Source organism: Acipenser ruthenus, chromosome 4, assembly GCF_902713425.1.
Source record: "Acipenser ruthenus chromosome 4, fAciRut3.2 maternal haplotype, whole genome shotgun sequence".
Taxonomy (NCBI): Eukaryota; Metazoa; Chordata; class Actinopteri; order Acipenseriformes; family Acipenseridae; genus Acipenser; species Acipenser ruthenus.
Window position 1 is genome coordinate 11,309,127 of NC_081192.1, and position 22,157 is coordinate 11,331,283.

The 22,157-nt window shown below is 36.2% G+C and overlaps 2 protein-coding genes across 12 annotated transcripts in view; one reads left to right on the top strand and one right to left on the bottom strand.

Annotated features, from left to right (window-relative positions):
* LOC117400289 (islet cell autoantigen 1-like) overlaps positions 1-2,341 on the top strand; it is a 39,642-nt gene extending 37,301 nt beyond the window's left edge. For all 6 annotated transcript variants that reach the window (XM_059022000.1, XM_059022001.1, XM_059021999.1 and 3 more), the window contains one exon: positions 519-2,341. In XM_059022000.1, coding sequence (XP_058877983.1) covers positions 519-640 — 122 coding nt within the window. In that variant the 3' untranslated portion in view covers positions 641-2,341. The remainder of the gene's footprint in view (positions 1-518) is intronic.
* Positions 2,342-2,685: 344 nt separating this feature from the next.
* Positions 2,686-22,157, bottom strand: part of LOC117400288 (glucocorticoid-induced transcript 1 protein-like) — an 80,239-nt gene continuing 60,767 nt past the window's right edge. For all 6 annotated transcript variants that reach the window (XM_034000021.3, XM_034000020.3, XM_034000019.3 and 3 more), the window contains 3 exons: positions 19,686-19,896; positions 6,264-6,384; positions 2,686-4,938 (listed from right to left, as the gene is read on the bottom strand). In XM_034000021.3, coding sequence (XP_033855912.1) covers positions 4,614-4,938; positions 6,264-6,384; positions 19,686-19,896 — 657 coding nt within the window. In that variant the 3' untranslated portion in view covers positions 2,686-4,613. The remainder of the gene's footprint in view (positions 4,939-6,263; positions 6,385-19,685; positions 19,897-22,157) is intronic.

The following is a 22,157-nucleotide window of genomic DNA, read 5'->3' on the forward strand; positions in this document are numbered from 1 at the left end:
ATTTTATATATATATAAATATAAATGAATTAATTAATTACATTTATTGGAAACATACATTCAAAGTGTAGCTATTGATCATATTATTTATATATTGTACATTTCTGTTCCCTTACTCTTCAAAACAATATCCACAACCTGTAATGAGGTCCCATTTACACTAGTCCAAATGTACAGAACTTAATTTTTTTACTACATAAATGTGTATTTCTTATTATTATATTATAACTTATTTCTTACTCAGCACTGATGAACTATGTCAAATCTACAGGAAACTAAGATTAATTGAATAAATAAAAAATATAGTGCTACTTTATGACATGCATTATTTCACTGATGAGAATTTACTAAAGCAAAAGGTTTGGAAGTCTGACTTGATGTCTGAAGGCAAACATGTGAGACACAATACAGTATATCCACAAAACCCTTTAAATTGTTAATTGCAGTGTATTACTGGCAGATTCTGTTTATTAAAAGTTGATTGGAAAAGCTCATTCTTTTCCCCTTTTTTATTTATAGAAACACCAAAACCAGCTAAAGACCTGTCTGCTTGGTTCAACTTATTTGCTGACTTGGATCCATTATCGAACCCCGACGCTGTTGGAAAAACTGACAAAGAGCATGAGCTGCTCAATGCATGAGTGTGATGTGGTTTCCGTTCTGCAATTTATAATGCAGATGAATAGTTACAATCAACACATAAGTACACTATACTAAAATTCTAAATTGTATGCCATGCCATTAAAATTATTGGGTGTAATATTGTCAAACTGTTTGTAAACAGAAATAGCCTTTACTACAATATTTTAAATTAATTGTAAATATTACTGCAAAAGATGACAAATGATTTTCGAATATACATTGCCAAATAAGAAATGCATTTACTTTTTTTGCCTTTCCAACAGTTTTTGGTATGTTACCAATTACATCACTTGCCATTAAACAAACGTGCCATCAATATTATTAGTACGTTTTTAAGTTTTCTAGTTTTTAGTAAACAAAAAACTAAAGTTTTATTTCAGCAGAAAATCATTTTAAAAAGAGAATGAACAGTGCTACTAAAGAAATCTATGTATGATTTTAATATAATTAAATACTGAAAATGTAAACTATTCATAACTCATTTGTAATTAACAATCCACTTTCAAATAAATCTTAAAATAGTTGCATTTTCAAAGAGGTATACTGATCTCTGCAATGCAGTTCAAGTATATACATTACATACACTGACATGTTGCCTACCTCTAATCAAAGATTTGTATTTTTTAATTTAAGGATACAATCATAAAAATACAGACTGTAAGGCATTTGTCATAAATAAGTTTGTATTAACACTTTTATACTCAATAATAACCTAATTTTAAACCTTGTGATTTTACAAGCTTCAAAGCAGGAACACAGATAACATCTTTATAATAATGTGCCAATAATTTAGTAGATCCTGAAACTGCTGGTATAGTTCCCCTGTGCCTGAAAATTCAAACACAAACCTGTACTGTACCTTTTTTACTTCCTTAAAAGGAAGGTAGAGACATGGTTTTAGTACACCCTAGTATTGTCCATAATCATTACCCATAATAATTATAGATTCTTAGTATTCATTATAGTATGCATTCTCTGATTTTATCATACTTGTTTAACCCAGAATACAATTTGTGAACATTACCCAAAGGTTTCTAGACATACTGTATTTATGGATGTTAAGGTTGGTCATAGTGATCAAATATACACAACCTTGGTCTTGATTGAATTCTGTTCTCGCTGATTCATGTACTGTATCTTTACAACAGCATGTTTAACCACTAGTTTTGTAAAGTTCTGTTGATGCAGCCAAACTGAAAGGCAAAAGTATGTCATGTTAATGCCTAGACCAGTGCTTCCCAACCCTGGTCCTGGAGGACCATCTACCCTGCTGGTTTTTGTTTCAACGAGCTCGTAATTACTTAATTGAACCCTTAATTTAAGTAATAATTTGTTTAAATTGGACTTTTTAAAAACTTATAAAAAGTTGGAGAATTCAAGTTCCTTATACAGTTTTATGCTTAACTTGGAACCCCAACTGTTTAAAATAATGAAAAGGCTCTGATTAGGCAAATTATTAGTTCAATTAAGTAATTGCAAGCTCGGTTGGAACAAAAACCAGCAGGGTAGGCGGTCCTCCAGGACCAGGGTTAGGAACCACTGGTCTAGACCATTTAATTTGTAATGTAATTATTAAGGGATGTAAAACTGTACTCTAACATATTATATAAATTAAATATACTTGTGTCTTTATTAAAAAATAAATTTAAAAAATGGGATTGAGTCATACAACTAATACTTTTTTCCTTGGTAATAACACTAGGAGACAAATAATTTATTCAAACATTACCTGTAGTAGTTTTCTTAAAGGCATCAGGCGTGCTATTAACAGGTCTCTCCAGGCTCTCATCTCTTCTAATCCAATGTACATATTATGTAAACTGCATTGTTTTTTTTTAAAACAAAACCTAACATCTCCATTGAATAATACAATAACCATATGTAAGTAGTACAGAGAAGGTTAGCAACAATGAAATCCAGGAGTGTGCAGTAGGTGGAACACTAGCATGCCTGAACCCAAGAGAACTAAAAACAATCGGAGCTAATGGCATTCAGCTATCAGAATCTCAGTCTTTTCAAGACAAACTTCCATTCACAATATGTATTGTTTTGGTTCTGCTAATAACTTTATTTAAATAAGACACAAGAGCTATATCTTGAAAAATACAAAACAAAAGCCACACACTGCAATTCTTTAAAGCAACATTGTGTGGCAACTCATAAATACCGTTTAGCACAGTGGCTTGATATTACAGTGAATCTATATACAGACTTCAAACAAGCTTTTACCAATCTCAACAAACAAATCTACTTCTGGACATGGGAGACACATGGAATGTTTTAGTTCCCTCTTATACGGGACAAACTATTAGCCTTTTTTTCTTTTTGAGTTTGGTTAATAATTTTAGAAAGATATGAGCAGGTTTGCAACAATGATATATACAATTCAAATTTAATTCCTCTGCTGTTCTGTAAATGTGATAGTAATGGTAGCATTTAGAGTAACATTGAAAGTTTAGAGTAACATTGAATCTTTCCAATTTCGACCTACATTGCTTTTATTGCACACATAATCATAGCTTAAGAGATTTATATTTGATGTGTTTTTAACTCCAGGGTCATAATAGTATTTGTGAGCTTTTAAAATATGTGTGATGTAATTTCATTCATGTTTTTTATTACAAGAACAGGTTTTAAAAACCTGCTGAGTGTCTTCAGAACAATAGCTTTTAAACATTTCAAGAAATGCAAAGAAAAAAAGCAAAACTTCTGTTATGCATGACATGGTAACAAATAAAGCATCTAACCCATCTTAACATACTGCTTTAAACGTGTCATAACCTTTTTCTGGACTGTTTTGGTGCTGTCTCGTTTAGTGTAAATTAGAAATAGCATGTACTATGGTACAAGGCCACCATATATATATATATATATATATATATATATATATATATACACACACATTCTCTAATTCTCTATGGACTGACTCAATTGTACACATTTCAAACATGCTGATATGAATTTAGAGGTCAAAGTGAGAAACTAAATCTGAAATCAGGTGAAAGAAAAGCAGCACTTCACATAATAGGCTAATTAGCCTGACAAACAGGACAGGTCATATACTGTAACCTGATATGTTCCTTTGTTATGTGTACTTGGGCTGTTTGTTTATCATGGAATGTTTATCATGTTCAGCCTAGTAATGAACACTTTTATTTTCAAGAGCTTAACAGTCATTGAATGAGAAACACCTGAATCTTTTGAAAATTTTTAGATTTTTTTGTTTTGTTTAAATCACAAGTAAGTGTGATGTCATACATCACATTTCTGCTGGTTATGTCCAGGAAGCCTTCCCCGGAGCAGAATGCACTTTTTCCAAGAACATGGAATGTAATGTGGAAAGATTACAAAAAAGGAAAGGCAAGAGAGTGATGCTTATTGTTAACTTCCACAAATTCAGTATACGTGGATACATTCCAAATTACCTGAGTTTAAACTTCGATAGAAGTACCTGAAGCTAGGCCAATATATGGGCACTGTGCAACTGTTGTGGCCATTAATTATTATTAATTTCTTTGCATTGTATATATTAAAGAAGTTTAGAAACATAACCTGGATTGACTGTAAACATAATCCTGAAAAAATACAGCATTCTCCATAACATACATGACACAGCAATACACAGTTTCAGTTTAGACAGTTTTTTTGTTGTTTTTTTTGTTTGTTTGTTTTTAATGTATTGATATATAGCTTATTTATACTGTAGATATTGAACAGAACACAGGACACAATACTACTATGATTAAACAAACTATGAAATGAATAGTACCCCACTAAAAGCTTTCTTACAGAGTTACTTAAAAAGAGATTAGTTCTATCCCTGCCAAGAACAGTGTTTAAAGAAATACTTTTTAGAACACTACACATTTTTTTGTTCTGGACATTGTTGCTACTCCATGCAGATGTTTAATACAGCAAGATTAGGCCCATTCACTAGGCAGAGGCCTGCTCTGCTACAGACTAAATGACCACCTAGTTCTGAGGCGAGGAGAGCTCCTCTGGTGGTGCCTCCTGGCATGGCAGCTGTGCTGAGGCCTCAGCAGAGTCTGCTGTGCTGGTGTCAACTGAGACCTGAGAGGAGAGCTGTTCAGCAGTGACAGGGCTGCTTGCAGTTGTGCTTTGACCAACATTTAGAACAGGAACCGGGCCAGGAGAGTTCATGAGCATCAGGTCAGAAGATGACAGGATGAGGGATCCAGATAGTTTCACAGGACAGAAAGCAGAGCCGCTCGGGATGAAATTCACCTTGTTTTTGTCAGGACAAGAAAACAGAGGGACTGAGCTTGATTGACGAGACCTATGAAATAATAAAAAATAAAAAAAATTTAAAAAAATTAACAGCCATTTAATGGATACGTTTCAAATTTTGTTTCCCTAACCAATTAAAAATGTACTTGTTTAAATGGTTGATTTAATGGCTCATAATAAGACGAGAATATTTCCAAGACAACTGAATTATAGAAATGGAGGGGACACATAACAACAGCCAACAGAATGCTATGGGTTTAATATTTCTGCTATTTGAAAAAAGAAAAACTATTTAAACTAATGAGATTCACATGCCAAAAAGCTAAATTTGTGACCCTAGAATTAGATTATAATTTAATTATACTCAAACTACCCATCAGGAGTGTGATTCACAAAGGGTTCATGACAATTGCAAGCTGTACATCAGATTGTGCTGTAGGTTCTTAGTTTCTTGCTGTGGTTTTTGTTTAAATTTAATTGGAATTTGTGTAAATATCTTTTACGTTTCTTTTTTTTGTGGTCATTTTGTATCACGTTGGTCACTTGCTGGAGTAGTCTAAGCAATGTGATAATTAACTACAGTAGCGTGTCTTATACATTTATACCTACAGCATAGAGAAACTGGTCAGATAGTTGTTAGACAGTTGCAGGGTTAGAAGCAAAGGAGACAATGAACACAATAGAAATGACACGCTAAATGACCTGGAGTATATGCCATTGGAAAATGTAAATGCCAAACCAAACCCATCACAGATTCCACCACTATATATGTGATTGTACCTCCTTGTCTTGTTATCTGATAAAGACAATACTTAAGACACTTCAGGCCAATCTCCAATTACAACATTATTTGAGAAACAGCTGTATTATGTTAGTGTTTACATACGTAAGCATATATTGTAACTCTTGGTAACCATTATTCTTGGTGAGATGATTTCTTTCAAATGGTATTTGAAAACTGGAGTCGAGTGAACATTTCTGGAAGTACAGATTTGATTTTCCAAGTTGTAAGTAGTGATTACAGATCACACTGAGTACTCCAAGATCACATTTTCCCAATAGCAAATCACATTCATAGCAAAAGATAGGATTTACCAATGGATATCTATAAATATATAAACCGTAGGTCCAGCACAGCTACACCAGTAGACACACACACTGCAAAACTAACTTACTGAAATGTATGCATGTATTTCTTTATTATGACTAACGGTTCTAGTTAAAAACAGCCTAACTGTATATTGAGTATCACCAGTTTTTGTGAACATTTTATCAGATGGGATATATTTCTTAGAATTGCTATGTCTTTCTCAACAAAAAAGGAGTACTGTCTACTGTTTGCAGAAATCAGCCAACATAAAAAGTATTACTTACGAAATTTCCTCAAAGACCTTGACTCTCTCACATCCCTCTGGGGGCTCTCGTTTGAACATGTAACTGTTGTTGGGTTTGGGAGAGGAGGCAAACTTAGGCAAAGGTGAACTACTTCCACTGTCTGAAAATGTAAAAGGAGGGATTTATCAATGACTTTGTGGTACAGGACAGTCTTACGACCATCAACTGCCTTATCTGAATTACATTCCAATTTCAAATGACGTTCTGACATTATTGTAGAGTAATCTCCCTCCATCTAATCAGCTTGATAGGAAGACCAGCTGATCATTAAGTCAGCCCTTCTAATTTGGAGTCGATCACCTTCTAGGACTACTTGGTCCCTTTAGTTCTTGAAATGGGTTAAATTGGGAGTAATCCATTCAGTACCCACTTTTGTTTATTCTCAGGGAAAACAGAGACCTATGTGCTTTGCAATGTCTTACCATCCTTACCATGGAAAAACCAGTAAGGGTTGAATTTATAAAACACATCAGCCAAATCAATGTATGAACTACAACAAAAAACACACAATATTAGCCCAGTCTGAGACAAAACAGACTCGGAGAACAAGTGGTGGGTTTAACCTCATGGTGAAGATCCGTACGGATTATTTCCTGACTAGATTCCCTCATGCACGGCCAACCTTCATAAACGAGGACAAGACACTCCTTATAATTGGATGTTACACCTTCACAGACTACAGCGTGTAAGCGATTTGTTGCAGACATCGTGTGAGAAGTGCATTGTTTAACCCTTTGCGGTCCATTGTCGGACTGGGTCCGACATTGCAATTATTCCTCTCAGGTCCTTTGTCGGACTGGGTCCGACATCATTATAGCAACGCAAAAAATGGGTTTCTAGTCGTTTTTTCTCCGGAAAAAGCAGAGAAAACCATTCAATTGCTAAGTGGGAGCGACAGGAGCCGAGACAAGTCGAAAAAAAAAAAGGCGTATCTCATGAATAGTCATACATGGCCCTGGTATCAGATAACGGGGCGGTCATAGTAAACAAGCTGGCTGAGTGCGCCAGCGCACAGAGACTATCATGGACATTTGCAGAGCTTTTTTCAGATGTTATAGTAATAAAATAATGACTTGGATCGCATTATTGAGGAGTTTGGTGATAAAACGAGTGATCCGGAGATGATTGATCGGTATGTACGACTATTATTTTTATTATTATTTATTTCTTACATAGGTGAAAGCTATAGCGAACGAAAGGGTGGGGCGGGGCTGGAGATGCCTAGTGAGTGCTTTGTTGATATGCAGGGCCATTTAAACCTGTTTGACTGTAGAAAAAAATACATTTTAAACAGCACGCCTAAAATTAACTGCGCGTGTGAAAATTAATTAGAACTGACGTGCCTGACACGCACTTAATAAATGGACTGCAAAGGGTTAAAAGTGAAGAGCAGTTAGAAGCAGTTTGAAAGCAAATTGGCAGCTGCAGAAAAGCCACATAGGTGTTCACCATAAATTACATAGTTGATAAATATTAGAAATAATTATCATAACGCGTTTTGCCTTGCACCGATTTACCACATTGCCAGAATTTGCACCACATTTTCTAAATTGGCGAGTGAGATGTGGGACAGTTGGGATTAACAGCAACATAAAACACAGGATCAAAGTTCAGCTTCAGGGATACTGTTTTTTTTTTAAGTCTACTTTTATACTGCTTCTACCACGAAAATCTTTTCTATGGAATAAATCATGGTAATTAATCTATGCAGAAACACAACAGAGAAACATACAGAACATGTTATTGTAGGATAAGTAATAAGTAAAAAACACATAAAAGAAAAAGGCATATACTGTATGTTTTAATCCAAGGCTATTACTGAAGCATGGCCAGGTCCTGTTGTAGGTGAGTACCCAGGGTCTGGAAAGTAAGGGGATTAAAATGACCAAGTCAAGTACATCATTAGTAGTAGTAGTGCCTGTTACATAAAAAAATGGGGGGTATGTCAGCCCCTATTGTGCATTGTTTGACTTAGACCTTTTTGTATCATTTTTTCATAGCACAGTTGTTGTTTCTTTTAAATCATTTTTTATAACATCTTCCCTTTTTTAGGATATCTTGAAACAAAACTCCCTCTACAGCAGTTACAGCATTGTGTAATATTTCTGAATGCTTGTCATTTAAGGTTTAACTTAAGAGTTATATTACAGTATATGACTGAGTGATACTGCAAGGCTTATTTTGTATTCATAAATGTAGTATACCAAAATATATTTACATTTTAAAAGTATTTATTCATTGGCTCTCAAATTGTCTCCATTTCTAAAATGTTTACACCCGGCTGTGCATACGAGTACCTGCTCCTATCTATTCTAGGATACCCTTATATTACTTCACAGCTCTCTGCTAGGATGCAAGTCCATTAAATCAAATGCAGCTGGTTCTGTCTAATGTACCTTCCTCCCACAGCATGAAACAATGGACTAGATTCCACATTTACCTCATGAGTTATTTATTGAATGTTTTAATCATTTAAATATTTATTAAATTGTGCTGAAATTGAATTGCGTCCACTAACTTCAGCTGGCTCATGATGGGGAAAAAAAATAAATACAAAAAAGGGTAACACTTTAGTTTAGGGAATCGATATAAGTGATTATAAACATGTTATTAATTATGCTATTAACAATTATAGAATGTGATTAGAAATAATACAAGTATTATTATACATTTTTGTCATTGTTTTTTGCACTATTGTTAATAATCGCGTATAACGTATATAGTAAGTATGTCTTTTCAGGTCTGTTTGTCTTTCTATGCCTGTGTGTCTGTCTGTCTGTTTTACCAATTGTATGGGGTTGCTTTGTTTTTGCAATACAGTTATTATACACTTTTGCCATTGTTTTGTTTTTGCTATTGTTTCTAACCACTTATAAAGGATCCCTAAACTAAAGTGTTACCCAGAAAAGTATATGCACATGTATACTGGACATGTTTGTAAAAAATCATGTTTTAATAAATAACTACTCTAACAAATAAGGGAGTACTGCCAAACATTACATTATGACATTTACCTTACATCTGGGGGAGAAGTCACATGTAGTTTCTAAAAACCAAATAGATTACCGAAGACAAACCTTCAAGACTGTAGTGACACAATAAATGATGTATTTTGTTGTTAGCAAGCAGACAGCGTATTTAAAAATACTGGTAAGGAATTGTGGTTTTGAGAATTACTAGACTCCTCTCCGGTCACGGTTCTTGCTTGATAGAGACATCCATATTTAAATCTGCAGAGCAGGCAGCATCTGTGCTGATTACTTTCACTAGTACTGATCCAATGGCTTTTTGTGAACCTGTTGCAGCTTTGATATTTTGCTCTTTTAATCAACCTTCTTAAATGTTTGCTAATAAAGACCGTAACAATTCTCTTCACAGAAAGGCAGTGATCAGCTTTGATGCTGTCAATGTGGGATCACTTCTGTAGAATGCACAAAGCCTGGTGATCTAAACCTATGCTCTGTGCAGATTAATAACAACCACTGTGTCTAATGAGTTTGTTTTAAAGAATTAATTTAAAATAAAGCCAAGTGGGGCTTCACGGTAGCGTGTGTTCTTTCATTTGTAAATTCCACAGGCAGTGATATAAATCAATAGAATGTCCATCAGTATTAAAATGTATAGCTACAGGTGACAAGGTGGATTGGATCTTAATGCTTCTGAGGTGTTCTACAAAGCGATCTGCTAAATGTCTTTTAGTCTCTCCAATATATAGCAAGTTGCATTTTTTGCAAATCTACCTTGTCACCTGTAGCTATACATTTTAATACTGATGGACATTCTATTGATGATGTCACTGTCTGTGGAATTTATAAATGTTATGGAAAAAAACAACAAGAAAGCAGAATAAGCTGATTTTCAAACTTGGCACTGCAGAACCTTTTGTAATGAACATTCTACCATGAAGCCCCACTTGGCTTTATTTGAAATTAATTCTTAAAAATAAACAATTCACTGGACTTTGGCATGTTAGCTGATGAAGGAACGTCCTGAATACTTTTGTATTTATGTTGTACTTTGTGCACCTTTAATATTACTTTTTAGTTTTTGTTTGTTTATATATACAGTAAACCCTGTATTAAGAGACCACTCAAGGGACAGTCTAATAGTGGCCTCTTAACACAGGTGGACTCTTAAAAGAGGGCCCATAACTTAGGAATTTTCTATTTGTCTCCGACATGCTTTCCTGTAATTATGTATGTCTTACATACACTGTAAAAGCCAGAAGATGTAATATGAACAAAAGGAAGTATGTAATTTAATAACATTCATTTAGATAATGCATTTACAAAATAAATTATTTTATGAACGTAATGAATGTTTGCCTGTCTCAGGTCACACACAATGTTTAAAATCCTTTGCAAATTTCAATGCCTGTGTCTGCCTTTAAGGTACATGTTGATTAATTGCATCCTGAAACCAACGCCAGCATAAGCATAAGATATTTTTCGATTACCGCACACATTGTTTTCTTACTCTTATAAGTATGTCTTGAATGTTTTGGTGTTTATTTTCATTTTAACGGTTTGCCTTTAAGTCTTAAGCCACCTGTGGCAGGATGACAGAGGTTTGAGGCTCAGAGACAGTGGAAGGGGCAAAATAATGATCTTTATTAAACAAAAATAATCAAATAAATAGGCACAAGGGCCCAAACAAAAGGTTTAAACAAAATACAGAAATATAGGCTGGGCATTCGCCTTCACTACAGTTTCTTTCTCAAAAACTAAACAGCACAGCACACCAAAAAACAAACTCACCCCAAAACTCTTCTCCCTAACAAAGGGTTTCAGCTGTCTTTTATAGTCTGTGGCTGGAGCCCAATTAACTAATAATTAACAATTAAACACTTAAGGCTCCAGCCACATTCTCACATGCACTTTACAGGGAGGAATTTAACCCCCTCCCTGCCAATCCAAAACAAACCAAGAATCACAAAAACATAATAAAAACAGTAAAAATAACAACAATAACAAAACACAAATTTATAGGGGCGAGCTAGCACCCCATCACACCACCACATCCTAATTATGACAACATTCTGTTATGTTAGTGGGAAAGAACAACACAACACGAAAAGGACACATTGGAAGCACCTAGTTCCCAGTCAAGTGCGAGAACGAAATGCAAGTTAAAGTAGCATCTGGGGGAAGTGATTAATGTCATCGCTTGCTCTTGTGTTCGAATAATGAAGAAGGTGAAACAGAATCAGCAAGTCAATCAGGACATCAAGGTAAAAAGAAGCGCCTTTGTTTAGCAATTAACAGTTTAATTTAGATATTGAATCGGCTCCAACCATGGTCTCGTGAACAAAAATAAAAACCTAAAACTTCAAGCCCTTTCCGTTTCAAAATGCTGTAACTGCGTCTTTCTATTTCCAATTTTTTTTAGCAGTTTTTCTGGCACTTACTGTCTTTACAAGTTTAATAACTTTAATTCTGTCATCTAGGGAGGACCTTTTGTTTCACCACGTTTTCTCTCTTCCTTTACTGTTATTTTACTGATTACGGATAAAAGACCGCTAAAATGGTTATCGTATCATAACATATATATATATATATACACACACATACAGTGCCTTGCATAAGTATTTACCCCCCTTGGACTTTTCCACATTTTGTAGTGTTACAACCTGGAATTAGAATGGATTTAATTGGGATTTTTACCATTTGATTTACACAACATACTTAACACTTTGAAGGTGCAAAATATTTTTTATTGTGACACAAAAGTTAATTAAACAAAAAAAAAGACATTGTTGGTTGCATAAGTATTCACACCCCTGAGTCAATACTTGGTAGAAGCACCTTCTTTTTGGTTAAGTCTCTACCAGCTTTGCACATCAGCACCAAGTCTTGCCACAGATTCTCAATCGGATTGAGGTCTGGGCGTTGATTGGGCCATTCTAAGACATTCAGGCTCTTGTTTTTAAACCACTCCAGTGTAGCTTTGGCTGTGTGTTTAGGGTCATTGTCCTGCTGGAAGGTGAACCTCCGCCCCAGTCCTAGGTCTCTTGCAGACTGAAACAGGTTTTCATCTAGAATTTCCCTGTATTTGGCTCCATCCATCTTGCCCTCAATCCTGACTAGTTTCCCAGTCCCTGCCGATGAAAAGCATCCCCATAACATGATGCTGCCACCACCATGCTTCACCGTGGGGATGGTGTTCTCAGGGTGATGAGCAGTGTTGGCTTTGCGCCACACATAGCGTTTTGCGCTAAGGCCAAAAAGTCTTGGTCTCATCAGACCAGAGAACCTTTTTCCACAGTTTGCTGTGTCTCCCACATGCCTTTTGGCAAAATCCAAACAGGATTTGATATGGGTTTTTTTCAGCAATGGCTTTCTTCTCGCCACTCTTCCATAAAGCCCAGCTTTGTGGAGCGTCCGGGTTATAGTTGTCCCATGGACAGTTTCTCCCATCTCAGCTGTGGATCTCTCCAGCTCCTTCAGAGTTACCATTGGCCTTTTGGTTGCTTCTCTGACTAATGCCCTCCTTACATGGTCACTGAGTTTTGGTGGACAGCCTTCTCTAGGCAGAATCGCGGTTGTGCCATATTCTTTCCATTTTTTAATAATGGATTTAACGGTGCTCCAGGGGATGTTCAAAGTTTGGGATATTTTTTTATAACCCAACCCTGATTGGTGCTTCTCCAGAACTTTATCCTGGACTTGTTTTGATAGCTCCTTGGTCTTCATGATGCTGTTTGTTTAGATATGCTCTCTAGCAAACTCTGGGGCCTTCCAGAAACAGGTGTATTTAATCTGAGATCATCTGACACTTTAATTGCACACAGGTGGATTCTATTCAACTAATTATGTGACTTCTGAAGGCAGTTGGTTGCACCATAGCTTATTTAGGGGTGTCATAGCAAAGGGGGTGAATACTTATGCAATCAAGACTTTTCAGTTTTTTATTTGTAAATCATTTTGAAAAATATGTAGATTTTTTTCCCCACATCGACATTATGGACTATTTTGTGTAGATCAGTGACAAAAAAATCCTAATTAAATCCATTTTAATTCCAGGTTGTAACACTACAAAATGGGGAAAAGTCCAAGGGGGGTGAATACCTATGCAAGGCACTGTATATATATATATATATATATATATATATATATATATATATATATATATATATATATATAGTAACAATCTCGAGGGGTGGCGGGCCCCTTTAAGATTCTCAGTGGACCTCTGTGATGGACAGATAGTGAGAGTGCTGATTGGGCGGAGGGCAAAGGCTACCAGGTCTCATCCAACTGGATCTTGAGAAGCAAGAGGGGGCGGGCCAATATAGAAGAGCTGCAGGAGTGATGCGACGGGGAGAAGGAGTCGACAGGCAAACCGACGAGTAGCATTAAAGTGACACAGAGAGAGAACCACCCAGCATTTACGATTACTGCTACCGGCCGTGACACAGGCCCATGTCCACCGTGGTGCGATTCTCCCCCTTGGGACATTTCTGAGGGAAGTGAGGAAGAGAGGGAGAAGACGGGTGGCTACTTTGGGCTAAGGGAGTGACTAAGTAAGGAAGAAGGAAGGCCGGACGGGAGTCCGAGAGACGAGCCCCAAGTAGCTGCGGCTGCAATTCCGTGTGTGTGTGTCTCGATTCCCCCCCCCCCCCATCTGTCTGCCTACCCTGTGCTCTTTCCCCCCTCTGTCCTTCTATTCTAAATAAATACGGGCTGTATTCCCCATTTTCTACAATCACTGCATCCGTCTGATTCCATAAGGGCGCTACCTGAAAACGCTACAATATATTAAAAAAATAAATAAATAAAACTGCAGTGTACAAAATTGAAGGCATATGAAAGAAAAGGTTTTTAAAAAATGTACACAAAAGGTTTAAAAGATTAAAAAATATTTTGTTTTCAGGACGTTTCGGGCAAAAGCCCTCTTCAGCGGTTCAAAAAAAAAAAAAAGGAAACATAAAAGTGTGCAAAGAAATTGAAAAATTCTACAGCAAGACCTATCTACAGCACCTACAAATCCTCCACTAATGTCCTATAGAAGAGACAAGAATCTAAAAGAATACGTGGTCCACAGTGAAATTCACTCCTCTGCAGAACCTTTAAAAGGCACAGTCCCATGCAACAGACCACCATGTACGACATGCAAATATATTAACTCCCAAACTGAGATCAGAATCATCACTCCACATCCACCAGCCCTTTACATGTACTTCTGAAGGAGTAGTGCACTGCATCATTTGCACAAAATGCAAATTGGGGAAACTAAAAGACGTTTAGCAGATCGTTTTGTGGAACATTTACAAAGCATTCGAATCAATACCTTGACATTTCCAGTAGCCCGACATTTCAACAGCAATAATCACACTGCTGAAGACACCACCATCTGTGGAATCAGTCAGTGTTTTAGTACAAATTATACTCGGAAGCAAAGAGAACGTGAGTTTATCTTCAAAACTTTGGCGCCTCTTGGAATAAACATTCTACTCTTTTGCCCGAAAAGCCCTGAAATAAATGTTTTTTAATCATTTAAACTTTTTGTGTACATTAATTTTATTTTTTTAATATCTTTGCTTCTGATCAATGATCCAATTAATCTTTTATACAACAATTAAAAAATATTTTTTCTCAGTTATTGTATTTAAAGACAATGAAACCAGAAGAAAATCTGAATACTTTGGCATAATTAAAAAATATAATCAAAATAAATCTAAAACAGTAAAAACAAACCAGTTTAAAATAAATAATAAAATGCAAAATAGATAATTAAACATGAATAGAACAGAGAATTCAAAACAGAAAGATAGGAGACCCAAAAATGGAAATGGTACCAAATAAGAACATAAGAACACAAGAAAGTTTACGAACGAGAGGAGGCCATTCAGCCCATCTTGCTTGTTTGGTTGTTAGTAGCTTATTGATCCCAGAATCTCATCAAGCAGCTTCTTGAAGGATCCCAGAGTGTCAGCTTCAACAATATTACTGGGGAGTTGGTTCCAGACCCTCACAATTCTCTGTGTAAAAAAAGTGCCTCCTATGTTCTTTTCTGAATGCCCCTTTATCTAATCTCCATTTGTGACCCCTGGTCCTTGTTTCTTTTTTCAGGTAAAAAAAGTCCCCTGGGTCGACATTGTCTATAACTTTTAGGATTTTGAATGTTTGAATCAGATCGCCGCGTAGTCGTCTTTTTTCAAGACTGAACAGATTCAATTATTTTAGCCCGTCTGCATACGGCATGCCTTTTAAACCCGGGATAATTCTGGTTGCTCTTCTTTGCACTCTTTCTAGAGCAGCAAAATCCTTTTTGTAATGAGGTGACCAGAACTGAACACAACATTCTAGGTGAGATCTTACTAATGCATTGTAAAGTTTTAACATTACTTCCCTTGATTTAAATTCAACACTTCTCACAATATATCCGAGCATCTTGTTGGCCTTTTTTATAGCTTCCCCACATTGTCTAGATGAAGTCATTTCTGAGTCAACATAAACACTCCTTGTTTTTTTTCATAGATTCCTTCTTCAATTTCAGTATCTCCCATATGGTATTTATAATGCACATTTTTATTGCCTGCGTGCAGTATCTTACACTTTTCTGTATTAAATGTAATTTGCCATGTGTCTGCCCAGTTCTGAATGCTGTCTAGATCATTTTGAATTAGCTTTGCTGCTGCACCAGTGTTTGCCACTCCTATTTTTGTGTCGTCTGCAAATTTAACAAGTTTGCTTACTATACCAGAATCTAAATCATTAATGTAGATTAGGAATAGCAGAGGACCAAATACTGATCCCTGTGGTACTCCACTGGTTACCTTGCTCCATTTTGAGGTTTCTCCTCTAATCAGTACTTTCTGTTTTCTACATGTTTACCACTCCCTAATACATATGCATGCATTTCATTGAATCCCTACTGCGTTCAGTTTGAGAATTCATCTTTTAAGTGGGACTTTGTCAAAAGCTTTCTGGAAATTTAAATAAACCATGTCATATTCTTTGCAATTATCCATTGTCGATGTTGCATCCTCAAATAAATCAACATGTCGGGATCTCTGTTATGCCTTTAAGATCTGTACTCAAGCTAATAAATCCTGATTGTGCGCATGCACGCATGTGTTCAAGGGAAAAAGCAGTTGCCAGTGTTTCCGGTTTGCCAGTGTTTCCGGTTTGCCAGTGTGTCGTGCTGACTGCAAATACAATAAAGAACAGTTCACATTAGCGGTTACAACTGAACTGAAGTGTACTCTGGCTTTGAAAAAAGAACAGGGAAAAGGTAACGAGACAAGCTTGATTTATTTTTTGCGGAAATTAACTAATATTATTACTCCTATTTCTGTGGACCATCATGTCTTGGAGATCTAGATTTTTATATTTTTATATCTAGAACTGGAAGTGTTGTGGCTTCATCAAATACAAGATTACAAAATATGAAACTATTTTCATTAAGTAGTGTGAAACAACAGGCCTCCCAGACATCCTGAGCCTCAATTTCCAGCACCTACCTCGTCCAGTTCGCATTTGAAAATCTACTGGTAAATCATTCATGCAAGGCACTCAAACGTACTGAATGCGATGGGCTTTCTCAAATAACGATAGAGAATAAAAGTTTCTCTTAAAGCCCTAAGAGCTCATGGAGTATAAGCCCAATAACAGTTGATAAACAAAAAGTGCATTATCCTGCTGGAATTGCTGAGGCCCATGTGTTAGGGATTAAACAGGGCAATCAGTGACATGGTCATGGCATATATTGGAAGAGCAGACTGTTCCTCTCTTTGTTTAAACAGCAAGTGAAAATGGAGAATAATCCCCGTGATTACACTAAGTGAGCGCTTTAAAAGGTTATTGCCAGCAGTGTTGTGGATTTGATTACAGAGCCGAAGACAGTGACTCCATAATCTGTACAGCAGCCAGGATAAGCATGAAAAAGTAACAAATGTCTGCCTCTCGATAAATCCCTGGTAATTAAATCTAAAGAAACATACAGTACCAGTCAAAAGTTTGAGTACACTTGCTGGAAACTAGGTTTTTTTCATAATTGATATATATATATACAGTACCACTGTATATTTATATACAGTTTTTTTCATAATTTATATATATATATATATATATATATATATATATACACACACATACACACAGTAGGTCTAGTTGAATTTCCTTTTGCTGTTTCTTCAAGATAATGTATCTCTTATTGCATGTGAAGAACAGCCATTGACCTTTTCTCACCTGAAACAAGCCCCTACTGGACTGTCTGGAGGTCACGATCTGATATGAATGCTGATTATAATTTGCACACTTTTATTCACACGTGAAAGCAAGAAGGTGTACATTAAGGAATCGGCTGACAACCAGAAAACAAGTGAGAACAGACAACTGCTTAGAGAGGAAACAGAACTTTGTTACAAGTGAGAAGAAATCCTATTGAAGCCCCATTACTGGACCCAGCGAGGAGTTCAGCACAATGATCTGTAAACATATTTACTCCTTTCTCTTTTTGACTAGCAGTGATAGGTTTTTTGCAGGGGGTACTAATGTATAATATCAAATCTGTATTAGCCAAACCTCTGCGCTGTAGTTTGGTACGGGATCTGTCTGAACGAATCAGCAATTCACATCACATGGATTACTTCAAACCATTACTATTCTGAATACCCTCCAATTCAATCACCAGAGTGTAGAAGGTCCTGAATTCAATTGCCTCCATTTAAGTCCACAAAAAGTGTTGTGATTAAATTACCTGGTACTGATACATCTCCTCCAACATCTTCCTGAACTGTTTGATTGATTTAAACATTTTAACTATGATGTCATCTGTAGCTCCAACCTATATTTCAGTGATCTAGTTACAAAACATGCAAAATAACTGAAAATCCATTTATGCTGGACTACAATACAGGTAATCTCCAACTTCTCATGCAGTTAACAAGAGAAAGATATTTAAGTCAGATGACCCTTGTTTATGAGATTCAGCCTCCCTCAGATGAAAGTCTTGATATTTTAGTGCTTGGGCAAACATTGGAATATTCAAACAAACACAGCTTGAAATGTATTCAGTGGCAAAACGACATCATCTATAAATTAATATATCAAAGATGTCATGCAAAGAAAATCAATGCATAAATGATGACTGAAATAAGCACATTTGACTGTACTGAAAGTGTTCCTGTCCTCTATTTCATAGGCATTTCAATGGGGTACTGGTTCATTGCAATAATATTTAGTGCTGGGATACAAATCTGAATATTATTTGTTCATATTCGCTAGAAATTACCAGAAGTTGCGTGACAGTTTCAAACATGGCAAATGAAAAAGAGCTCTGTGTGATATGTGAGATTAATATATTTTAAAAAAACATTTTTTTAAAAACCGGATCGACACAGGAGCTCTTGAGCCTCTTTTTAAAAGTTTTAGACAGCAAAAAGTAACCAAACCAGATTATGCGTGTGCACGCATAGCGATCTCTATGGAAATGCCATCTGCTTCAAAAACCATTGCGCTGCTTTAGAGCGTGCCAGAATCTTATGGGACAGAAAAAAGGCAAGGACGTCATTCTGAAATGCCTCACTTAAACAGTGCCAAACTTGCTGTAAATGTTGTGTACTGATTTTTATATAGATTGCATATATTATATATTTTTTGTTGCGACTTTGTTATGTGGAATGTAATAAATAAGAACCAAAACGGTGAGTTTTTTCCCCTTCACTGTACAACGCCATTTCCACGTTTGTTTTAAGTGAAGTGTTTAAAGTTAAATTTCATTTTTTGTTTCCTTGTTCAGCTACAAAACGGCACAATAAACATGTCTATGGCCACTGTTTACTGTGAAGAAAAGGCAATGGCAAGGAATGAAAAAAAAAAAAATAAATAAATAAAATAAAATGTGGTGATTTATAGTACTTTATTTACTATTTATTTCGGGAATAAACAAAACAACGTTTAACTTGAACTGCTATTTGGCATGCTTTGTTTCGTAGTTAATTCACAGGGGTAAAGTAAGGCCTACACAACGTATTCTTTACTCCTATGATATTTTTCTACTTTAACATGTTACTTATTGTAACGTCTTGCTGTAAAATAAAGGCACACACAGGGGCCACGCCCCCCTGCCCCTGCTGTCTTTGCCTGCGTTCTGAGCAATATAATGGCTTTTATTACTGTTTCAAAACAAACGAATATTTAAACATCCAAACATAAAAATCCTGTGTTCGTCCCAGCACTAATAAAATATTGGTATGAATTATATGGTAATATGGTAGGAATTATACTTTTTGTTTTCCAAACTAATTCAAAATGAAAGATTATTTGTTTAAATATTGAAAGAGTATTGAAATGTGAAAAACCCAGCACTGTGATATTTAGGCTTGCATAGCAGATACCCTAGCAGGTGGCTCAGTAGGATGGCCTCCACACTGCAGTGTACATGACTCCTTCTCACCTTTATCCCTGTCATGCAGAAGGTCCTCTGCCGAGCAGGGGCTTCCATCCTGAGATCCAGGAGGGCAGAAGGGGGATATGCCTGGTGAATGGCTGCTGCAGCTGCTGCTCCTCTCCGGGACGGAGGGCGTCTGTGTGTCGATGCTGCGGGTGCTGCTGCTACGGTAGTGAGGAGGGAACGGAGCTCGCCGGCCATCAGGGACCTCCAGGGACTGAAAACAGAACAAAAATAAATCACCATATCAGAAAGTTCTGGTTAATATGGTTTGCTCACTGCCCCAAATTCATTCAGTGTGGGAATATGATGAAAGTAGCCAATCTATAAAGACGATAACCCAATCATGGTTCTGAAGTCACATTAGTAAGATAAATGTTAAAGCAAGGATGATTCTTATTGGCGGCTTCAGGTGAGTTAAATATATCATACCCCAAAGAAGTAACATTACATACATCTCTACCTAGTGTACAACAGGCTTAAATATAGTTAAGATGGTTTATCAGATTAGCTATGGTGTGGGTAAGCAAATTAAGTGATCTTAAATCTCCTCCACTTACTCTACACAAGGTAAACATGCAATGCAGATGTCAGATGTATATGATTATCCCCAGGTGGCTGGCCATAAATTTAAGGTGATTTTATTCAAAAAAGGAAACTGGCAAGATGGCCATTGTGCCTGTGCAGTGTAAAACCACAAGGTAGGAGAAATGGGGTACTCTTCTTATGTTTATTTATGCAATCTTTGAAATATCAAAATGCATTCATATCCTCAACAGCTTCCTTTTCACGAGCTCAAACTGAAAGTCTAAAGCCTTCAAAACAAGCACACACACACATACCACACATTAATCCTGTTTTGTCAAATTTGCTTTTAGTTGTATACATTCTGTTTGTCATTAAAATAAATCATGAAATACGTAGATAAATAAATATAGTATGTCGTGCTGTACATGTGGGAAATGGGAGGTCGTGTTGGGTTATTTGGAAAATCCAGATGCAGCTGTTAAGTTTTCAAAAAGCAAATAACAGATTTGCAGTGAATAATAATGGCACAAAACCAATTTCCTCATTTGATGAGTATGAAGTCTGAATAATTTGAAAATGACTGAAGTGTCGGCCTAAGAAAAAGCCATTTGCTGCCCTTTATTATGCTGTTCATCACACTGTCAGGTTTAAGAGCAACCTTTGCAATGAGTTCATTGAGGCTGTTCAATTTCCATTGACAGCACATGATAGGTGATATTGATATTCCAGACAATGACAGATGTCAACGTCACAATTTTTAAAAAAAATACAGTACCTACTTTAAGGCATCTGGTTCTCATGCCTTACCACACAATGACCTGCAGGCATCTCTAGTGTCGTGCCTTTTTGCTGATTTTACAAGATTAGCAGCTTAATGCTTTAAGATTTAAAATGGAAAGAATTTGAGCACCACAACATATCCTGTAAAACTGAAAATGTACAATCCCTAACAAAAGTGCAAACTGCTGTCACAAACACATGGTTGGTGGTTGTTACGTAGTATGAATAATTTTGTTTTAGTCAAAGTGAAAAAAAAACAAGCATCTGGAAAGGAAGAAAATAAATAAAAATGAACTGCGGTCTCTTAGATCTTTTTTTTTGTTCTCATGGCCATGGATTTGAACACGCTCAGATTTACTATAGTAATCATTGTCTTAGTAGACTTAGGGGTAGATGTACTAAGATGGGCCAGTCGCAAAAATACAGCAATTTGCATTTTCGTTACAACAATTCGCAAAGTGCACATTTTGTCATATGTACAAAGAAAAAATTTGTCATCTTAGTGAGATCTCTAGCGAGAGTTGTGTGACATTTTTTCAAATAAAATAGCGTCAGTTGATTTGTGGTTTGCTGCAGCAGAGGGTGCCCGAAGGAAAACGTCTATACATGCAAGGATGCAAGAATCAAAATAACATTGTTTTTGTTAAATGTAAACGTCACCTGTACAATGCATTCTGTTCCATCTTCATTTGACCTATTTTAATACTGTTATATATATAAAAAATGAAAGGCAGTTTAATCCCATCAGATTCTATAGTGGGGCCCCAACCTTCACCCCCAAAAAGCTTTTCATAATCATACAGCAGCCCCTCGCTAAACCGGACATGTCTGTCCGACATAAGGAGGTGTCGGGTTTAAAAACAATAGAATAAGATTGCACACACATACACTACCGGTCAAAAGTTTTAGAACACCTCCATTTTTCCAGTTTTTATTGAAATTTACGCAGTTTAATGTCTCCATGTACTTGAAATTAAAGCATAGAACAAATAAACAATTGGAGATAAAGAAATCACAGAATCGTTTTGTTTAACAAAATTTAATCTACATTTTTGACTCAAAGTAGCCACCTTTTGCAGATATAACAGCCGAACACACTCGTGGCATTCTTTCTACAATGGAAATCAAATATTGTTCGGAAAGTTCTTCCCAACACTGTTGCAGAAGTTC